Source organism: Ammospiza nelsoni, chromosome 4 (genome assembly GCF_027579445.1).
Source record: "Ammospiza nelsoni isolate bAmmNel1 chromosome 4, bAmmNel1.pri, whole genome shotgun sequence".
NCBI lineage: Eukaryota > Metazoa > Chordata > Aves > Passeriformes > Passerellidae > Ammospiza > Ammospiza nelsoni.
Genome location: NC_080636.1, coordinates 65,462,350 through 65,481,986, shown reverse-complemented (window position 1 = coordinate 65,481,986; position 19,637 = coordinate 65,462,350). Strand labels below are relative to the sequence as shown.

At 41.5% G+C, this 19,637-nt stretch overlaps 1 protein-coding gene across 4 annotated transcripts in view; it reads right to left on the bottom strand.

Moving 5' to 3' along the window:
• Positions 1 to 360: 360 nt before the first annotated feature.
• Positions 361 to 19,637, bottom strand: part of LEF1 (lymphoid enhancer binding factor 1) — a 70,127-nt gene continuing 50,850 nt past the window's right edge. For 2 of the 4 annotated variants that reach the window (XM_059471034.1, XM_059471036.1), the window contains 4 exons: positions 18,160 to 18,267; positions 14,446 to 14,494; positions 13,744 to 13,784; positions 361 to 1,514 (listed from right to left, as the gene is read on the bottom strand). In XM_059471034.1, the coding sequence (XP_059327017.1) occupies positions 13,750 to 13,784; positions 14,446 to 14,494; positions 18,160 to 18,267 (192 nt within the window). In that variant the 3' untranslated portion in view covers positions 361 to 1,514; positions 13,744 to 13,749. The remainder of the gene's footprint in view (positions 1,515 to 13,743; positions 13,785 to 14,445; positions 14,495 to 18,159; positions 18,268 to 19,637) is intronic. The other 2 variants (XM_059471033.1, XM_059471035.1) reach the window with 1 other exon arrangement.

Sequence of the window (19,637 nt, the reverse complement as noted above, 5' to 3'; positions counted from 1 at the left end):
GGCCTCTACCTCTTGTGTGGGCATGGAGCGCATCCAGAAAGAAGCAAATCCTTATTTGTAATCATCAGCTTAAAACCACTGCCCTTCCCTAAGATTTTGCTAGGAAAATGATGATGGAGGGATCCTTAATACTTCCACTTAGGCCAAAGCTAACTGAGCAGCACAAGGGACCATCCCCATTCCTTATTCTTGCTATGGATCTGAGACTTCTCACTTTTCAAAGAAAAAGTCATTTTCCAAAATCACTTCAGGTGAGCAAACAGCCAGACACACTGTATTTCCTACAACAGAAGACTGAACCAAAAGTCTTCAGCCTTACAAGTGACTGTGCCTTCCTGAGCTTGCTTCTACCAAAACCCATTTTTGGTTGTTTTTTTTAATCCAATTTTAAAGACAGTTAAATTCCATTTTATTAAAAAGCTTTTATTAAAAAACAAATGCTCAGCACATTAACTCAAACTGGAATGACAAAAAAAAAATTGGTTGACAGTATTTTTGGCAAAGGCTGTGCCTTACTATTTTAAAAAATGGGTACATCAATGCTCATTTCAACAACTGGCATAAAATCCCACTAACAGGCTAACAAAAACAGATACAAATACAGAACAATTGAAGTAATAATTCAAGTGCTGGGCTTTTTACAAGGAGAAGGGGAATGGGTGAGAAGGAGAACTCACTGCAGTCAGATTTTCTGAATGTATTGCTTATGTTTACAGAATAGATGATGCAAGACTAACATGTCTACTGACCAGCTGACTGTTGTTACATTTATTTAGTTCTATAGGACACTGTATTATATAGACTGAGAGGCCACTATTTGTTACAAATAGTTTAACAAAACAGCCACCTTTTTTCCATACAGATTTTTCCTCTGGAAGAAAAAAAAAAAAAAAAGAAAACCTCCTTTTATTTAAAAAGTATTTCAGATTTTTGACACTTGTTTAAGCTCATACCTAGTAAAATATACACCAAAGAAATTACAAACTAAAAGTTAAAATATAAAAGCATTCAAGTTTCTTAAAAAAAGCTAAAACCAAAATTGATCCTGTCGCACCATTAAATAAAAAGGTTGAGCGCGTCATCCTGGTCCAGGCAAATTCCATCCCTTGATGTGCTGTGTGGGGCAGCTGTGGTCTATGGAATTCTGCTGGCTGAAGCAGGCACAGACAGCCATGCTACTGTGTTTGCTGACTCAATATGGACACAGATGAGATGGGGGCTTAAGAGTGCAAGGCAGAGGTGAAGACAAAAGCTGCTCTGCTGACCCAGGAGCTCATTTGCTCTATTTATATCAGGGCTGGACCTCATGATAGTGAAGGATTTTGGCAGTGATTGTCTTTATGATTCAGTGTCTCTAGCAGTGACATCAGAGTGGATGACATCCTAGACAGACTCCTTGGGGTGGTCTGTGTGGATGAAGGACACACCTAGGGTTTAACAAGCTTCCATCTCCAGAAGGGGTCCTGGTGTCGCCGCCTTTGCTTTGCAAGTTGAGAAAGCATTTCTTTTCCCACCTACAGCAAAGGGGAAGAAAGAGAGAGAGAGTGTGTGATAAAGACTATCTGGAGCCTTTAAAAAAAAAATTCTTCAAACAAGCTGGTGATGGGTCACTGTAACTCTTACAGCTCTATTAGTGGAATGTGCATTACAATGTCAAAGTTAAATGCAGAATTTATTACTAATTGCTTTTGCTTGAAGTTTGCAACTATATTTATGGAAAGTACTTTGCATTGTAAAGAGATACCAACTAGAAAGGTGGGGTTTTAACATATTACAGAATTTCTTCCCTTTAGTAGTGGATTTCATTTATCTACAACATTTGACCCAGATACCATTACAAAATTAGACATCCTCAGGCTTTAGTACTGCAGTGCAGTGGTTGAGGTCAATTAAACCTCTATTTCAGAGCCTCAGGCTCTACTCCCTGCAGACATGAAAAAATGCTGTCTTCTGCAAGCAGTTTGGTAGAGGAATGTGGTGGATGAGGCTTGTGTGAACACTGATTCTACCATCCATCCTCATGACTGGGGAGGATTTATTCTGCTCTTTAGTGGAGTAGGGAACATCTTCCAGCTGTGTAAGATCCATGGGCCTCCTCCCTAGCAGTAAAGTTCACTATATCTTGGAAGGATTTATATTCTTAGAGCATGTGAAATGGCCCACAGTACAGGCCTAATAGGAATTGCTGATCCAGAGGAGCACAGTCTAGGTTACATCAGCTGATTTATGAAATTGCCAACTCAACCGTCACCCTTGCCATTCTGATCCAGACAAGTGAGTTATAAGAGGGTCTCCACCCAAAATCTTTCTAACAAGTCAGACATTATTCCACACATGGACACATGCTCTCCAGTAACTGTTAGGGGATTATTGGTATTTCAGAAAAATCAACATTAACCTCTAGGTCTCCATGTACTACTCAATTGCCTAACAAATAGAAGGTTTGGTGAGCAAAGCTTTTGAGAGTGATCAAAATTAGCACAAGAATGCAGTTCAGTGGAGAAGGTGAACGAATTTTCACCAGAAGAAAGACAAAATGCTTAGTCACATAAAGATACACTGCCAGCACCTTGAGTCAGACAAGGCAACCATTATGAAGAAATGGTTTAAACCACAAGTTAAACTTCTTTTAGACTAATCATGATAGATAGACTGCTTAAGCCTGCAAGAGCTACAAGCTGAGTTAATCAGCAAAATTTACATTACATTTCAGCAGTATTTAACCAGGGCCATTTATAACTAAGCACCCACCTCCCATCTGCTGCAGTTTCCCTGTAAACCATTGCCACACAAAGTGTTTCACTCATAGTGGCTGAGGAGTGTGGCAGCTCCTGAGTAAGGAGCTACACTGCCTCATGTAGTCCAGGCTAGAAAGCCTCTAAAACTGATTTTGTACCCTTTGAATTTAATCAGCATAAGCTGAGGTCCCAAAATCTTATTAAACAAGTTGACTCCTTATCAGAGGTCACCCATGTGGCTATTGTTACAGCAGAAAGGAAAGTTGAGGACACTTAACTTTAGCTGCAGACTAAAGTAGAAAAGACCAGCATGTATTGATAGCAAACTGCTCTGTATAGCTTAGATTTAATGCAGACTCCCTTGTTGCCTACGTAGTGCCATCCCTGATACATAAGAAATAGCTCACAACTGCTGCTGGTAGCCACAAAAGGACATTTAAAGCCACTGAGGCCTCTTGAACAGCTAAAAGTCCACTGGCAAACCAGCAGTTTTAACAGAGGTGGTCTGTATTGACTAATTCAATTCCTATTTCCTCATAAAACCAGCCCATGTCCCAACTAAAAAAAGCCTCCTGAGCTTCCTGCCTTTTTTTTACTTTTTTATAAAGTAGCACAGTGCTCCGTAACACGTGCGGATCAAAGAGCTACGAAGGGCTCTACCTTTCCAAGGAGCACGAAAGAGAGGCCAAGCAAACAGCAGAGCAACACTGGGGAGAGCACCCTGCAGCTTTATATTTATTTTGTGCCTTTTCATCCCAGATTTTCAAAGGTTTGGTCCAGGTTGCTCTTCCTGGGAAGGTTTTCCTCTCAGTCTTACATGAAAACATTCAGCTTCCTGTTGAGGAATGGCCTTGAGGCGCCAGGCCAGTAGTTCACAGCAGTCTGATACAAGCACTGTGATTCAGAGCAACTCCCCATTAGCAGCCAGGAATGTCTACTTCACTGAAGGAAATGAAATGCTCTTCTGTTGAGATGGTTCCCTGCCTCTTCCCCCCTTCCCTTACCAGCAAGCTGTCTTTGAAGTCAGGAGGTTAAAATAGCGACCGTGGCCTTGCTCTGGCCCTCAGCTTTTTCCAACAGCAGCCATTGCTTCTTTCTCAATCCAGAGGCAGCACTGCAGCGCCTGCCTCCTTTCCATAGCTCCTAACTACGCCCAGCTCCTCCAGAGAGGCTGCAGACACCACGGTGATTCTGGAAGGGGACAGGCACAGGGAAGCCCCACGTATTTTTATTTCCAAGCAGTACAGCAAATTATAGAGTAGCTATCCTGAAAACAGCATCTAGAACCCAGCCTTTCCCTGGCTGCACATTAAGGCTACATGCTGGAAATTGCTTCTACTACTGATAAACCAAATAATACCTAAAAAATATGAGTGATGATGGTGTTGCCTTACAGATATAAAACAGGTCAAATCAGGATTCTTTTCAAGAAACCACAGGCATGTGCTAAGGAGACTGAAGACTTCCCACATCTAAGGCTTCACTGGGGGGCTGCAGCTGAAGTCTCGCCAGGCGAGGCATGCCCTAGCAAAGCCCAATCCACAAGCGAAGTCGGCACAAATCAAAGACTGCAATTACAGCTCCCTGGCTGTGGTTAGGCTTCAAAGAAAGTGCTGCAAGTCACATTTTACATATGTGAAGTCTTGAGCCTGAGCCACAATAGGAGGCACTGTCTGTGCCATTTGCAGTGTACATCTGACTGCAGGAGGAAAGGGGAAAAAGAAAAAGAAAACAACACCTCGAGTAAGAAACAGACATAAGATTCAAGAATAATGAAGTGCAAAAAGAAAACCCTTACTATTGAAGTGATAAAACTAATTCAGGAATTGCTGCAGTAAAACTAAATTCTCCTAGCAAGCCTGGGCTCAGTGGCTAAGGGGATCACAAGGGGATCTGAAGTCCTCCCCATGCTTCAGAATGAAATGGATGAAGGCTGGGTCTGTAAAAGTTTTGTTCTCCTCCTCTGATCTTTTAACTTTTCTAGAACAAGGGAGAGAATTATGCAGCTTCATCCAGGTCATGCTAATCAGAAAAGGTTATTGAAGAAAGTAGGAATGTCCGGATCAATACAGGAATAAGTACTGAGTAAAAAAGATACCTAACCCTTCACAGAGGGCAAGGGATATTAAACATTTTAAACGAAGTACTTTTTTCCCTACACCTTTTCCTATCACATTGTTTGGATACAGTTCTAAGGAGAGACAAGACTACATACAACAGGCAGTTTCATGTATTTTTTTTTTAAAGAAAAAAGTTCGTATCCAAACCCGTCTTTTAATACAGTACTTCAAACAACATGGCAAATTCAGGGACCCAAAAGCTGAAACTGTCATTTTCTTTGTAAGTCCAAAACAGATATGTTCGACTTACTGCCAGCCATGGTTTATTCAATACTCCAGAAAGCCAGCTATGCAAAACCAGGTCATTATTTATCAGGGCAGTTTGTGGTGTTTGTGAAGTCCCTCTGTATTTTCTTTAACAGCAGAGTTGGAGAGAGTTTCAGGCACAAGCAGATAGAAGCCGGCGCTGCCGTCTGCTCCTCTTCCTGCCCAGCTGTGCCATGGTTTGTGGGTTTAGCCCAAACCAGATCCTTGAGATGTTCAGGGCAAACACAAACAAACACTCCACAACCCTTGTTGTTTCTAAACAAAAAAAGCACCTCCCAACAAAACCCCAGTCATTTAAGTAATCCAATTTGCTGCAGGGTCCCACAAGCTGTTACAAAACATGGATGGAGAGACCTACAGGAGATAGGGAAAAGCCCTCTCTGTCAGAGCTGGATACCAGCAGGCAGCAGAGGAAACTTTTTAAGCTGCCTTTGTATCCAAAGAAATGACACAAAATTGTACCATAAAACTGTAACAGATGCTGCCATGTTGAGACTATGTTAGTATCAAGTTCTTCTTGGTCTGTCTAACCCCTCTATCCTCCTTGCTACTTTTAACCTCAGTCCATTGCTGCTAACTGAACGGAAACTCCAACAGCAAATTATTCACTGTTGTTTTAAATGCCCTGAATTAGCTGCCCCTAAAATACCTCCTCATTGACTACAGGTGGAGCCTGGAGTCCTAACTTCTGTCCTCACAGTTTGACCTCAGCTAGATGCATTAAGTGAGCAGCAGGAATATTCCTCCCCCACCTTCCCAAGCCAGAGGCCTCTTCCAGAGCAGATTAGTTTCAACACAGAAAACGCCCAGGTATTTTAGGGTTCCCGTTTTGTGCAGCTGACGGCAATGGTGCCAAGCAGGTGTGGCTCTTATCAAAGGCCCGCAGTGTAGGCAGCACAAAACTACCAGCTTTATCACTTAGTTAGAATCTTTTAAATTATCTTACTGGAAGACCCAAGACATGCTTTTCCTGTTGGGTGTGGGAGGGGAGAGAGGCACCATGTTTATAATAAAAACCAGATTGCCTCTAGACAGCTGTCTCTAGCAGCTTCTTAAAGAGGAACAGTATCCTAAAGGCAAGGAAGAGGGAGGAAGAAACAGGCTTGTCTCCTTTCTGTATATTTATGGCATATAATAAATATTCAGGAGACTATTTTTAAAATTATTTGTTTTCTAGACTGAGAGCTAGGAGCACTGAAATTGCTACTTCAGTTTTCACCTGCTGTAACAAAGAACATGAGGTATTGGTAAAGCAATAAGTGAAGATTCTTTCAGAAGAAAGAAATAACACGGGTACAGTTTCCTCTTTAGATCTCTTTTGTCTGCCACAATTAAACATAGGTTAGAATTTACAGTACTTGGAAAGACAATCTCAACAGTTAAATCTTCTGATATATGGAATAATTTAAGTAGTTGCTTTCATGAAACCAAAGGCAAGTCAGATGTAACCTGAATAACTTCTTGAGCTTCCATCAACTCTTCTACGCACAGGCACCCACAGAGCAACACTAAAAGCATAAGACAGCAGTACACAGAAACCACTACAGAATTCAAACATACCAACTTCACTTGGATGCAATTAACTCATCTCATCATAAAATCTCTTCTGGTCCAAAACACACAACAGGAAGTCTGGGTACCTCAAAAGACCCACATATGTGAAGAAAACCAACTGTTCACCAAAATGTAGTCCCACCTAGTGTGTGCATTTGCCTTTACACCATAGAAACCAATTCTGTGTAGTTATTTTGGCAATAATATTTTACCACGTGTAATTTCAGGTATCCCTGAGATGAAGGATAGATACAAGGCTCTCATAACTCCTGAGTTTAACTCTGATACAACTTAATATTAATGAGGGAACACATATCCTGTGACTTTCGCAAGGAGGAAGCAACTCCAGAAATTATGTCTCTCTGCTCACTTAAGCCTACTTAACTCTCTTTAAGGCCTGATCCCACTGTACTGATGCCTGTGGCAAGAACAGCAATTCAGAGATGGTTGCTGGTACCATTTTCCTTAGTTGCCTCTAACCCTTCTCACACATTACACCCCAGTACCAGTGATACCTTCACTGCACAAATGCTTCCAACATTTGCTCCTACCCTTGGAAGGAGGAGCTGAAAGCTCTTTTCTGAAAGCTCTCACTAAAGCCCATAACATCTCACTGACTCACCAGGCTCATGTTTTAACTGGCCAGATAATGGTGCTTCAGCTGGCCATGCTATGAGCTTCCTTCCTTGTACAGCTTTCCAATCTGCAAGCTTTCAAAACTGTCTGCATGGTGCAATCTTAACACGCAGGTAAAGGGTCAGAGATTTAAAAGATGACTTGCATAAAAAATTCATAAAGTAGGGGATTAAGGAACTGACTGGTATGAGAAGGTTTGATCTGTTAGCAGTGACTTTTGCAATATCATGGTTAATACTCTTTGGTTTTGTTCTGTTCTTTTAGTTAGTTTTGTCTTCAGGATGGTTAGGCTTGCATTCACGTATATCAGAAGAACTCTTTAATCATAATCTCTAAAATCAGAGGCAAATGGAAGCAAAACTCAGCGTTAGGGTATGCTAGGGTTTGCTAAGCTTTGATAGAACTGCATTTGAATACAATTCTGTTGAAATTACAAGACAGATTTCACCCAAGCTTAGTCTCTAGAAACAAAGGGGAAAGACTTTGACAGTGCCATAAAAACTTGCTTTCTAGCTCATCAGGAACACAGTATCAAAAACTCATTTTGAAATTTTTCATGTAAATACACTAAAAAAAGTGAAACTGCAATGCAGACCTGAGAAAACCACTAAAATTCTATAGTTTGCTTCCAATTGGAAATGAAACAACATTTCAAAACCTTACATCTTATTTATGAAACAGTTTGTTTCTACAGAGTTTTTCTCATGACCTTAGACTTCTCAGTCTGGTGGTCAGTTTACTAAATCCACCAAAATATACCGTTGTTATCCAGAGAAGAATGGTGCACTAGCAGTCAACTCCCTGTCCCCACCCTATCCCACAGGAAGAGTTAGAACAATAGTTGTCCCACTGCTCTCCTTCATTCTAGCCCAAGCCACCTACTTCTAACACCTCAGAAGTGAAACAATAAGGGGTTTTTTAATCACTTGTAAAAGTGGTTAAGTTCAAACTTCATTCAGCATCTCTAATTTCACAGTAGGTTCTGCAACTTGAGTATCTCCAACAAAACAAACATATACATCGACCTCCTGAATTACCTATTTTTTCCATTTGTCAGTGTCAATTTAAAGTATGAAAAGCTTCATAACTGACTGCACTGTGCTTATTTTGCAAAAATCCTTAACATTTTTTCTTATTTCTCTAATCCCATATCTATGCTCATTATCTAGTCGAAAGTGTTCTGTGTTCTTTAATTTGTAAAACCTATGCTTTGCTACTACCCTCACTTATGCCTCCCACAGCGTGATTGCACTGAAAATAGCTCTTCCTTCCTTCCCTTCACAAGGGCCCTCCACCAGGATGATAATGGGAAGCAGGGACCTGGGTCTGCTCTGATGACCACTCCCAGCAGGTGTCAGTGCCCCTCTGTACCTGCCACCTGCATGGTCAGAAGAGCAAAGCCATGGCTTCTCTTCAGGTTTGCTCTTCTGACCTTTTCCTTGATGTCAGACAGTCTGAAAGAGAGGAGGGCTTGTCTTTCACCCCAGCAAGATCAATGTCAGATCAGAATTAAGTTGCTGGAGGAACTCACAGAAGGGACAGAATGCCATCCAGAGGGACATGGGCAGGCTTGAGAGGTGAGCTGTGCAAACCTCATAAGGTTTGACAAGTGCCAGGTCCAGCAACTGGGTCAGAGCAATCCCAAGCACAAATACAGGCTGGGTGGAGGATGGACTGAGAGCAGGTGGAGGTGTTGGTGGAAGAAACCCAGCCATGTGCACTCACAGCCCAGAAACTCAGTTGTATCCTGGGCTGTATCCAGAGCACCTTGGCCATCAGGGCAAGGGAGGGGATTCTGCCCCTCTGCTCTGCTGAGACCCCACCTGCAGTGCTACATCCAGCTCTGGGGTCCCCAACAGTAAAAGCACATGGACTCGTTGGACTGATCCCAAAGAAGGGCACAAAGATGCTCAGAGGGCTGGAGCAGCTCTCCTCTGCAGACAGGCTAAGAGAGTTGGGCTTCTTCAGCCTGGAGAAAGTTCCAGTGAAACCTTACAACAGTCTTCCAGTTCCTAAAGGGGGCCTACAGAAAAGCTGGAGAGGGACTTCTTTCAGTGCCATGTAGTGATAGGATAAGGGAGAGTGGCTTTAAACTGACAGAGGATAGGTTTAGATTGGATATTAGGAAGAAAATTCTTTAATGTGAGGGTGGTGAGGCCCAGGGAAGTTGCCCCATCTCTGGAAGTGTTCAAGGCCAGATTTGATGAGGCTTTGAATAACCTGGTCTAGTGGAAGGTGTACCTGGCCATGGTCAGGAGGCATTGGAACTAGATGATCTTTAAGGTCCCTTTTAATCCTAGCCAGGATCTGTCTGAGGGCTATACTCATTTTCTATGGAAATTTTATACCTATCTGAAATAATACAAATATTTTGATGCAGAAATTTTTTTTCTGCTCATTCTGTCCCTCTTGCCTGTGCTGAAGGCCACTATTCATAGACAACTGGGGAATAGGGAAATATGGGTCACATAGGAAGCAATTTTTAAAGCAAATCAGGACAAATCTCTGCACCACCATCACCACACACATTCTCACAGAGACTAACTTCTGTGCAAGTTCTCCAAGCTCTCTTTAAAGCTTCTGAGCAGTCAAGAGCTATGGGAAGGGGTGGAGCATTTGTTTCAATTTTAACTACTCCAGCAGCAATTTCAAGAGCACCAGACAACCCAGGTTTGCAAACATGCCTCAGAAAGGAAGGTACCACATCCTCTTTGCATCTCCTTTCTCAGATGCTGGCCAGAAACCCATGGTCAACCACAACCACAGTCATCAGACACTTCTTTTCCACAATATTCTGGCTGTGGACTGGTCCACTTTATAGTCTGCTTTCACAGCCTCACTCCAGTTTATTTTTACGTAATAGGGAAAACATAATCCAGTCATAAACTACTGCTCAAGAATCACTTCTGTGCTGAAATTTGGCTCAAATTTCCACATAGGAAGTTTGAAATGTTAAGATAATTCATTCTTCAAAGTTAAATGGTCTTAATCTGATCCTTTTAAGTACTTCTGATTGCAAATCAGTATTAGTCAAGTTTTCTTGGTTTTGAAAGCTTTGCTAATGTAGATGCTAATTGTCATGGAATTTTGCAAGCCACAAATAAACTTCTCACAGGTTTTCAGATGTCTATTAAGCTTCTCTATCACTCTTTTTAGCCCTTGAAGATATGCCAAAACACAATGTTAAATTATGTAGTTTCCCAATTGCATCCTGCCATATGTTGAATGATGAGCCTTTTAGAGTTCTGTACAGAGCAAGTCATAAGAAGTTAAGTATTTCAATGCTGCAGAACAATGAGGAATTTTTCTTAGTACCCTTCTATTTCCTTGCTGATTTCAAAATACTCACGAGATGCTAAAAATCACTGGGTTTTTTCTTCTAAAAGTCAGACTGGATAGGAAACTAGAAATCTCCACTTCCGAGACAGAATTGGTTCTATTTACAAATCCCCTAGAAAGCTGTGCTTAAAGTAAAAAAAAAACACCACTCACCTTTCAGAAAGGTGCTCAACAGGTGATCTCTATATTGTCCTTTATCTTAGCTTTCCTCATTTCCCCTCCCCTCCCTGGCCTCACCTCAATTTATTTTTTAGCATTATCAGGTTTAATTCCACTCTTGGTTGATTTCAAAAGAAGAGAATAAATAACACTTATTTCTTCAATAAATCAAAGTTATTTCAAACAGTTTGTTGGGCCACATCAACTGCAAACAAAATCCTTCCTGGGACAGTTCCACAACTCTTGAAGGACACACTTTAGAGTAACCCAGGATAATATAGCAAAGACTGGTGCAGAGTGTCACAGTATTTCTAGTGCATTCTGAAGTGTTTTACAAACTGGCCATTCAGTAGGTTGGAGTTCACAGAACTTAGTTCAATCCTAAGCAGTGAAGCCATAAGATGCCTCCCAGTGTGTACAACACTTGGAAAGGGGGCAACTTAATGCTACCACCTTGACTTTACCACTCTAATCATGCTCAAGTCATAAAGCAAGATTAGAGGTCCACCTTAAAAATCAGTTACTTGCTGAATGTTCATGGACAAAAAAAAACCCCAACAAAAACCCCACACCCAAAACTTTCACAGTATCTTAAATCACGTCTGTTTGCATGTCTCTTCCGTTACTTTCCTCTGAACATCCCACCACACAACCCTCCCACCATTTCATCCTTCTCACTTACATCACTGTAATTACAGCCCTGGCTGATCTCCTTTGTGCTGATCTTGAGATTCTTTCTTTGGTCTTGCCACCTACTCATTTCTGATTCTTCTCAGATAACAGAACGCTTGTCTCCTTCCCAGACCTCCCACCCTCCTTCTCCCTCTTCCTTACACCATCCATACGAGTAAGAAAGCTATTCCCAAACTTATTATCTCCATCCAGTAAAGACTACAACAGCTCTGCTGTGGGCCTGGTAAGATATTATGCTTGTGGGCAAAACATTCTTTGGATTAGGCTTGCAGAGGGCAAGAGCCTTAACCTTCAGAAGTTTACTTTGAAGTCTGGTTGATTCAGGTTCCCTAAATCATTCTGTGCAGCTACTTCCAGCAAGAGCACATCTGCACATCTCCAGTGCAGATCATTCACTCAGCATGAAACACTTAGAGAGGCTGCCTTCACATGCATATATGGAGTCAACAGCACACTTCCTCTTCCCTGAAGAACATACTACTGTTCTCAGAGTCTGTGTTACAAATTGCCTGAAGACAGAGAGACAGATATTGTCAACAGTTTTGACACTGTTACAAAGTCAAAGAGGACTCAGGAAGGCAGCAATGTAAAGGTCAAAGGGAGAGAAAAAACCTCCACATTCAGAACATTCAACCTGTAATACAGAAAATGCAGAGAAACTCCAACAAAAGTAGGTCAGCATAGGCAAGACTGTAAGGCATCCAAGAAACCAAATATTTCCTGTTTTTACTCTGTCACTTGAACCTTAGTTGTATTCCAATCCCAATCAAATACTCTGCATGAGTTCAGATAAAATTATGGGTATTTTGCCTACTGGTACTGTGTTAAGATCAAAGTGAAAAATGTTCACAAGAGTCATGGATGTGGGCAACTAAGCTGAAATATCAATTACAAAACTCAAGGTTAAAGCACTTTATTTTTCAGTAGGTATAATGCTCTAAGTAACAATATTTCACAGCTGCATTTGTTGTATAGGCTACAGAACCCCAACACTGCAATCCACATGATCTCAAAGCAGCATGACTCAGGCACATTGCAAAGGGTAAGGCTGCCTTGCCTGAAAAACTTCTGCTTATTAGGAAGAAAAAAAGAGCACACATTTTGTCTTTTCACTTCAGCTTAAAAAAACCCAACAAACAAACCACCGAAGTCTTAAGTTTAGACTAACCAACATAATGGCATAACTTCAGAAGAGGCTTGAATCATGCTGACTGCTGACTGACACACTGCACACAGCAAAGTGAAGTTGGCTTTCTCAGGCCTAGAAAGTCAGAGCAGAGCAGAAGGCCAACAGGAGCCTGCTTTGCTGACTGCTCTGGAGCACCACAGGGAACCCGTGGCCAAACAAGGCAGAGGAAGAGGACAGAGCCCATTTCTCATACAGCACGTAGGTGATTTGGAAAAGTCGGGTTTTGTTGGGTTTTTTGCATGATTCCTGAAATTCCTGGGGATCTCCCAGGTGCAATATAGGTTAGTAGCTTAGAAGCTACTATTACTTCAAATTAATGCCATTCCTACTAGAAAACACATCATGCTGAGAGGAAGAGAAGGACAAGCCTTCCAACACAGACACTGAGAAATTAGAATCTCACTGTGGTACTGTGTGCACTCACAAGCTGACTAGATGGTGTTATTGCACATGTGTAATCACTAGGCATTCCACCCTTAGTGCAGGTAATATGATATAAAGAATGAAAACACATGCTGGAAATACAACGACCACAAAAAACCCCAACCTGCACCACAAATGAAATGCCACTGTTACAGCTGTGGGAAAATGTCTTGAAACAACTGAAATACAGTCCCATTTTCTTAGCAGGTGTTTTGTTAGTATACAGGTGAATAAATTGTTTTTAAAAGGTGTACCCAGCCAGCCAGAATCTTGTTGATGTCAGGACATAAAATGTGCTTCAAAGCCAGTGTCTACCCTGCTCTTATATGAGCTGTGACAGTCTGGGAGGGCTTGCACCACTTAATAAACCCATCCCTGGTTCACAGGCAGACTTGCATTGAGTCAGTGAGGTGTGATCAATTTGAAAATGTTATGGTTAAGCAGTGAAATGGTGAACACCTAATAGATAGCCGGTATAAAAACCATCAGTAATCAAAGTAACATTAGCTTTGGGATATGGTAGTTCTGCAATTTTTGCTAAATCCATATTATTGCATAAAATTTATAAGAAGCCATATTTTACAATTCAGTTTTATCAGCAGGAAAGCTTTAGAGATGTTCTTACCATGCTTCAGATGTAGGCAGCTGTCATTCTGGGGCCTGTACCTGTAGAAGATTGTTTTCCTTTAACAAATTTCTGTTACAGAGTTTTTGCACATTCCAAGTAAGTTTGTTTGCTACAGTGTTACATGGAATTTTTTTGTGTGTAATTTTTGGTTTTGTTGTTTGGGGGTTTTTTTATGGTTCTTATACCAGCCATTTTTTGTTGGGGAAAACAGGGTGTTTCTTAATACATATTTTAAAGACAAAGAGGAGACCTCACTGATGCTTTTAGCCAACCTACTAGGCAGCTGTTAGTGTACAAAGAAATGTAAAATACAGTGAGATAAAATACAGCTACTACAAAAGGTCTGTGTAAAGCTTCCAGTGTCCAAAAATACCACACAGTATTTGAGCCACAGTTAAGTCTAAAGATGATACAACACGGATTGAGGAGAAAAGCAAAGGTAAAACAGGACAGGGTTTGCAGCAATGCTTAAGTTCAGCCAAAAATGTTGATGCCATCAGGACTGCTGCTCAGAAAGGTGTAAGGGAAAGCAGGCATGGGTTGTGTGCATGTTCACAAGCTTACATTCCAAGTGAAATATCTTAAAACATCCATCAGAAGCAAGTGTTAGACAAAAGCTCGTAAAAATTAAATAGTGCAAGCCCTGGTTTCTATAATATACCTGAGGTAAATGGCAAGTAAGAGGTGGTCATGGCCTACCTGATGCTGATTCCTGTAACTTTTCTCTCTTCCTCTTCTTTTTCTTCCCCTGAAAAAGAGGAAATTTTATCGTGCCATTACATTCATAGAACTTTTTTGTCACTTACCTCACAGCAAAAGTCATCTGGACACTGAAAATGTTAGGGAAAAGCCCAATTATTTTCAGGGTAGCTTTTCTATCCCAATTTTAATGAGTTCAATGGTAACAAAGTTTGCTCTGAGCATCTAAGGAGAAATATGCACATCAGCAATACATATATTTACATCCACATGGAATTACAATTTCTGGCAGTTTTTCAACTACCACTGGCAGCCGCAAGCACCAAAAAGACTTCTCACGCTCAATAATCTGATGACACGTATGTTGATACCATAATTTATGGCTCTTACAAGAACTCTTCACACATTCAGATACTTACGCTGTCATACATGGTAGGAGCAGACAGGGTGTTGAAAGTACCTAGGACGACCATCACTTGTCCCCAGGGTGCAAACCAGCCCACAAAAGCTGTTCTGATAATGCTGGCACCTGAACAAAAGCCAAGTCTGGTGTGGCTGTGCCCGGAGAGCACGCTCTGCAATAACCAAACAGCAGAGACTGTACAGCAGAGCACCCTTAACATGGCTGAAGTGCAGAACACAAATAAATGCCTGGCAGCTGTCTTTCTGAGAGACCACACTGGCCACAGCCTGCCAACTACACACTCAGCCTTCTCCTGCACCCCTTCTATGGAAATGGCCACAGCTCCTGCTTCACACAGTCTCTGTCAATTGAAACAAAAGGTCAGCTTAGACCCACAATTTTGAACCTCAGTCATCTTGCATCACCCTAACCACCACTGATATTCCTCCATATGTCTTGTCTTTACTGCCCTCTATAATCAGTGAAAGCTTTTTGTGTGTGTTTTAAGAAAAAAATCATATCCATTTATGTTTTAAAGAAGCCTCCAGACAGGCTGCAACAGATGAGCTCTGGCAAAGGCTGATGCAGTTGCTGTGAGCAGGGCTGCAGCCTGCTGCCCATCCTCTGGCCCCCACTCTCATGGCTGGCAGCTGCATGTCCCAGCACAGAGCATGCCATACATGGCCTCAGAGGGGAAGGGCTGAGGAGCTGGGACACATCTTTCCACACACTGGCTCTGCAAAGTACTGGGATGGACAGCAGGTGATGTGAGAAACCACCTCAAACCCCTGCAGTGCTCACTGATTGATAGGACAGCAAGGGAGGACTCCAAATACAGGCTGTGGTGAAGCTCCAGCACATGAACTTAAGTAGCCTCCACTCTGCTCTGACAGTCTGGGCCTGCCTGACTCTCAAGCTCCTGTCCTTATTTATCCCAAGGCTGGCAACTGGGCTGGCCAATGCCTTCTGAGCAAGATTCCAAAGTCAGGACCAAGACTACAAGTTGGAAAACACATTTCAAGGGCTCTGGGGAGCTCCCAGCAATATGCTTTATCACTTAGGCACCAAGGCAATGCTTTTTTGAGAGGAAAGTGCATTGCTGCAGATGTTAATATGGAAAAGTCTTGGGAGGAAGATTTGTTTTGCTCTCTATATGTCAGGCTGACTTCAGGTGCTAAAACATAAACTGAAAGCTGATCTGAGATCTACCTATGAGATAGCACAAGTGAACAAATAGAAGGCTGGGCTGAAAACTAGTTGTCAGCATTCCCAAGTAAGATAGTTTCTGACAACTGCAGCACACATAGACCCTCACATTGTGGAAACATTGTGCTTCTCATGTCTATCACACAATTTTGCATGACTGCTTTGGGTATCAGTAATAAAAAAGATATGGAAAAGATAGTTTCAACTGTTGAATAACAATGTTTAACATTTTCTTTGAATTCCTAAAATCAGGCAAAATTCCTAAAACCAGGCAAACCAAAATAGAACTAAAACCAAACAGTACACTTTTTTCACTTGTACTGTTTTGTGAAACAGAAGAACCATCCCTAAGTAACTTCCAACCCTCAAAACACTACAGTAATACCTTTGATAAATAATTAAAATTTCACTTTTTGACTGCCTAAGTTAGGAATACCAAAGAGAAAAAAAAAAAGATACCATATATCTGAAAAGGGTTCAGTGACACAGTGTGCTCTCCTATGATCACTGTCTGACCACCACTGCAGAGCGTGTGCATTCCCTGAGAGGCAGAGGGGAGGGCAGCAGGAGGAAGCCAGCAGAGTTCTTCATTGTAACATACAGGACTGGAGTATGTCAGAGCTATACTTCCACACAGGATGTAGGCTGGAAGCACATCAAAGAGATAACTCATACGTGCCACCTCACACTCTGCAAATGTCTGTCAAGGCATTTCAGAAAGCGCAGGTCTGCTGCTCGTGCTGTGTGGCACAGGCTGGGGCAGAGCACAGCTTCTCAAAGCCACATGGTCAAACAGCACAGGACCATGCTGAAGCCTGATGGCCAGTAAGCACGAGCTGACAAGACTAAAGTGGTGTGATTTTCCAGCAAGTCAATTTGAGACAAGCTAAACCCCCTTGTTTCCAGGGAATCTTCCCTAAGACCCTGTTTGTTCCCAGCTGTATTTCAAGGCAGCTCTGTTGACATGGTCTGGCTACTGGAAATAACCCCTACCTGTGTAGCAGCAGGAGTGTTTATTGGCTGTATAGAAAGGACAGAAAGAAGCTGCTAGGGCTTTCAGTTGTGGCTGTGCTTACAAAACTGGGCATGCATGTCAGCAAGACCAGGGCATTTCCTTCGGAGATAATCACATAGTTTCTGTGTCAATGCATTCTCTGCTAGTTTCTACAGTTTCTGTTAACACTGTGTTTAGGTACCTCAATCCTCAATGTCCAAAGACATCACTGAAGTAGAGAAAAACTGCTGTCCCCCTAATGCAGAAGGAAAATTGAGCCAAATATATCATGTACATTTCCTATCCCAGTAGATGGTGTCACATCTAATGGAGGGACAGAAAGCAGCTCAGAGCTCAGGTTAGGATCAGTCTCTCAGGACTGCAGCATCTGAGTTTGATATCATCACATTTGGCTACACTGACAGCTCACTGTAGGCACCAGAGTGCAACCATGCAGCACAGCCTATTTGATATTTAATTATAAAACAAGAATAATTGTAAGAAAACTTCTTAACGTATACATATATATATGTATATGAGCCTATAGACATATATACACATATATATATATATATATGTATAGAGCCTATAACAGTAGGCTCTATCATGAAGGTTACTTATACAAGATTTCCATATGGACCATTCTGAATTAATTTCATCTGAAGTTTAGTCTGCCTTGAGACCCCTGGGCTTGCAGTTCTCCTGAAAATAAAACATCCCTTTTTTTCTCAGGTCTAAGAAAGATTTCTGGATAATAACTTATCAGATAGAAAATGAGGGAAAATTCAGAGCTGTGCAGTACAACATGAGCTTCCAGACAGTACTGGCCATTGTCTTAGGAAAAAAAAGCTTTCCATGCTATTTTTTCCCCTCAAAAACTGTGAATTTTGTAAGAAGCATCTCAACAACAAAATACCAAGTTTTCTGGGTGCTTGAAGTGAAAACAAATTTTTGTTTTCACTTTTGTTTTGGTTTATGCTATATGTATCTTCACCATCTCTTCATCCAGAACTTTCCACAAGTTATAGAGGAAAATAAGAAACAATAATAATTTTAGAAGTTACAAAAAGAAAGTGAATTTTAAAAAAGAACCTTCAAGTGAGTGACTTACATAGTTGTCTCTTGCAGACCAGCCTGGGTAAAGCTGCATGTGTAGCTGCCTTTCTTTACGAGCTAGTTCATAATATTTTGCTTGTTCTTCACGGGAGAGAGCATGCCACTGCAAACAAAATAAACACACCTTTAGACTAGGAACTAACTTATACCTAGGCAACAGATGACTTGAGCAAGTGTTTTAGTGACTTTGATTCAGTCCTTCCCCACTGCAAAAATGAAATTCATTAGCAATTACAAGCACCTGTGTTTATTAACGACTTTCAGGCATTTGTCAGCTCTGCAACTGCCAAGTGCCTTGAGCAAGACAAAATTATTTATGGAAACAGGGCTCACCAAATAATCTGCTCACAGAACCGTTCTCTCCCAACACTACTTAAAAAAACCAACAACAAACAAACAAAAGCAAACCCCAACAAGAAAACAGCAACAAAAACCAGCCTTTAGCTCCTGACAGAACTGAGGGGGTTTGTGCTGCTTTTAAAGGGCAGCAATCTCCCCTTGACAGAAGGGTCTGCTGTCTTGGTTTCAAGCAGCCCCTGGATACAAGTTTTCAATGCCAACACAGAAGGCTTTCTGTGCACCAGCAACCCTATTCCAAAATCAACTTCTAAGTATTGAAATTTAAGGTACCTGCTTTCTGATTGAAAAAGGAAATGACAACTGCAAAAGTTTCAAAGATAAAGAAATTACAAATTATATGAGTTGACCTTTGTAGCCAAGCAGGAATAAATCTCCGGGTTTCATGTACTTAAAAGTAACCACCCCCCGCCCCCCCCCAAAAAAAAAGGCAAACAAAAATAACTCACAACCTGCACATTTGGAAAGGTACCAGCTACATTAGTATCTAATAATTTTGTTCTTGTTGAAACGCCTATCAGAGACCTGAACCAGAAGGAGTAAAAGAGTAAAGGCCTTTTATTTAGAATTAAGTTCCACTGCTGCAGCATTAGATGCATCTTCTTGTTTGACAACATCCATGGGGAAGTAAGGGGAGAAAAAGTTATTCAAAAATCTAAAAACCAAACAATCATTAAGAAATCATTAAGACTTTCATACAAGACTGACATACAGAACTAAGATTTCAGATCACATCACTTTTGTATGATTTAATATATTGTTTGGTTACACAGCAGAGGATGGCTCTTGTCTGCCTTGACTTGGCAAGTTGGATGTGTTGTTGAGAGCCCAGGAGCTCAGCCTGTCTGCAACTCTCAAACTCTGCGGGCACATTCAAAAACTGGAAGGTGGTAAACACAATGCTGGAGCCCAGCAGCATGCAAAGTGTCAGCTCAAGAGAACAGAGGTGGCTCCTCCTCTGGTACAGCACAGGGTAAATAATGACCAGGATGATTGAACACAAAACATTTGACAATAATTAATGCCCAAGCAATTGGATAATTCATGCCCCATTTGCACCACAGGAGAAGTGGAATTTGAGGTACTTTCATGGAGAACAGTAACTTGAAAAGAGGA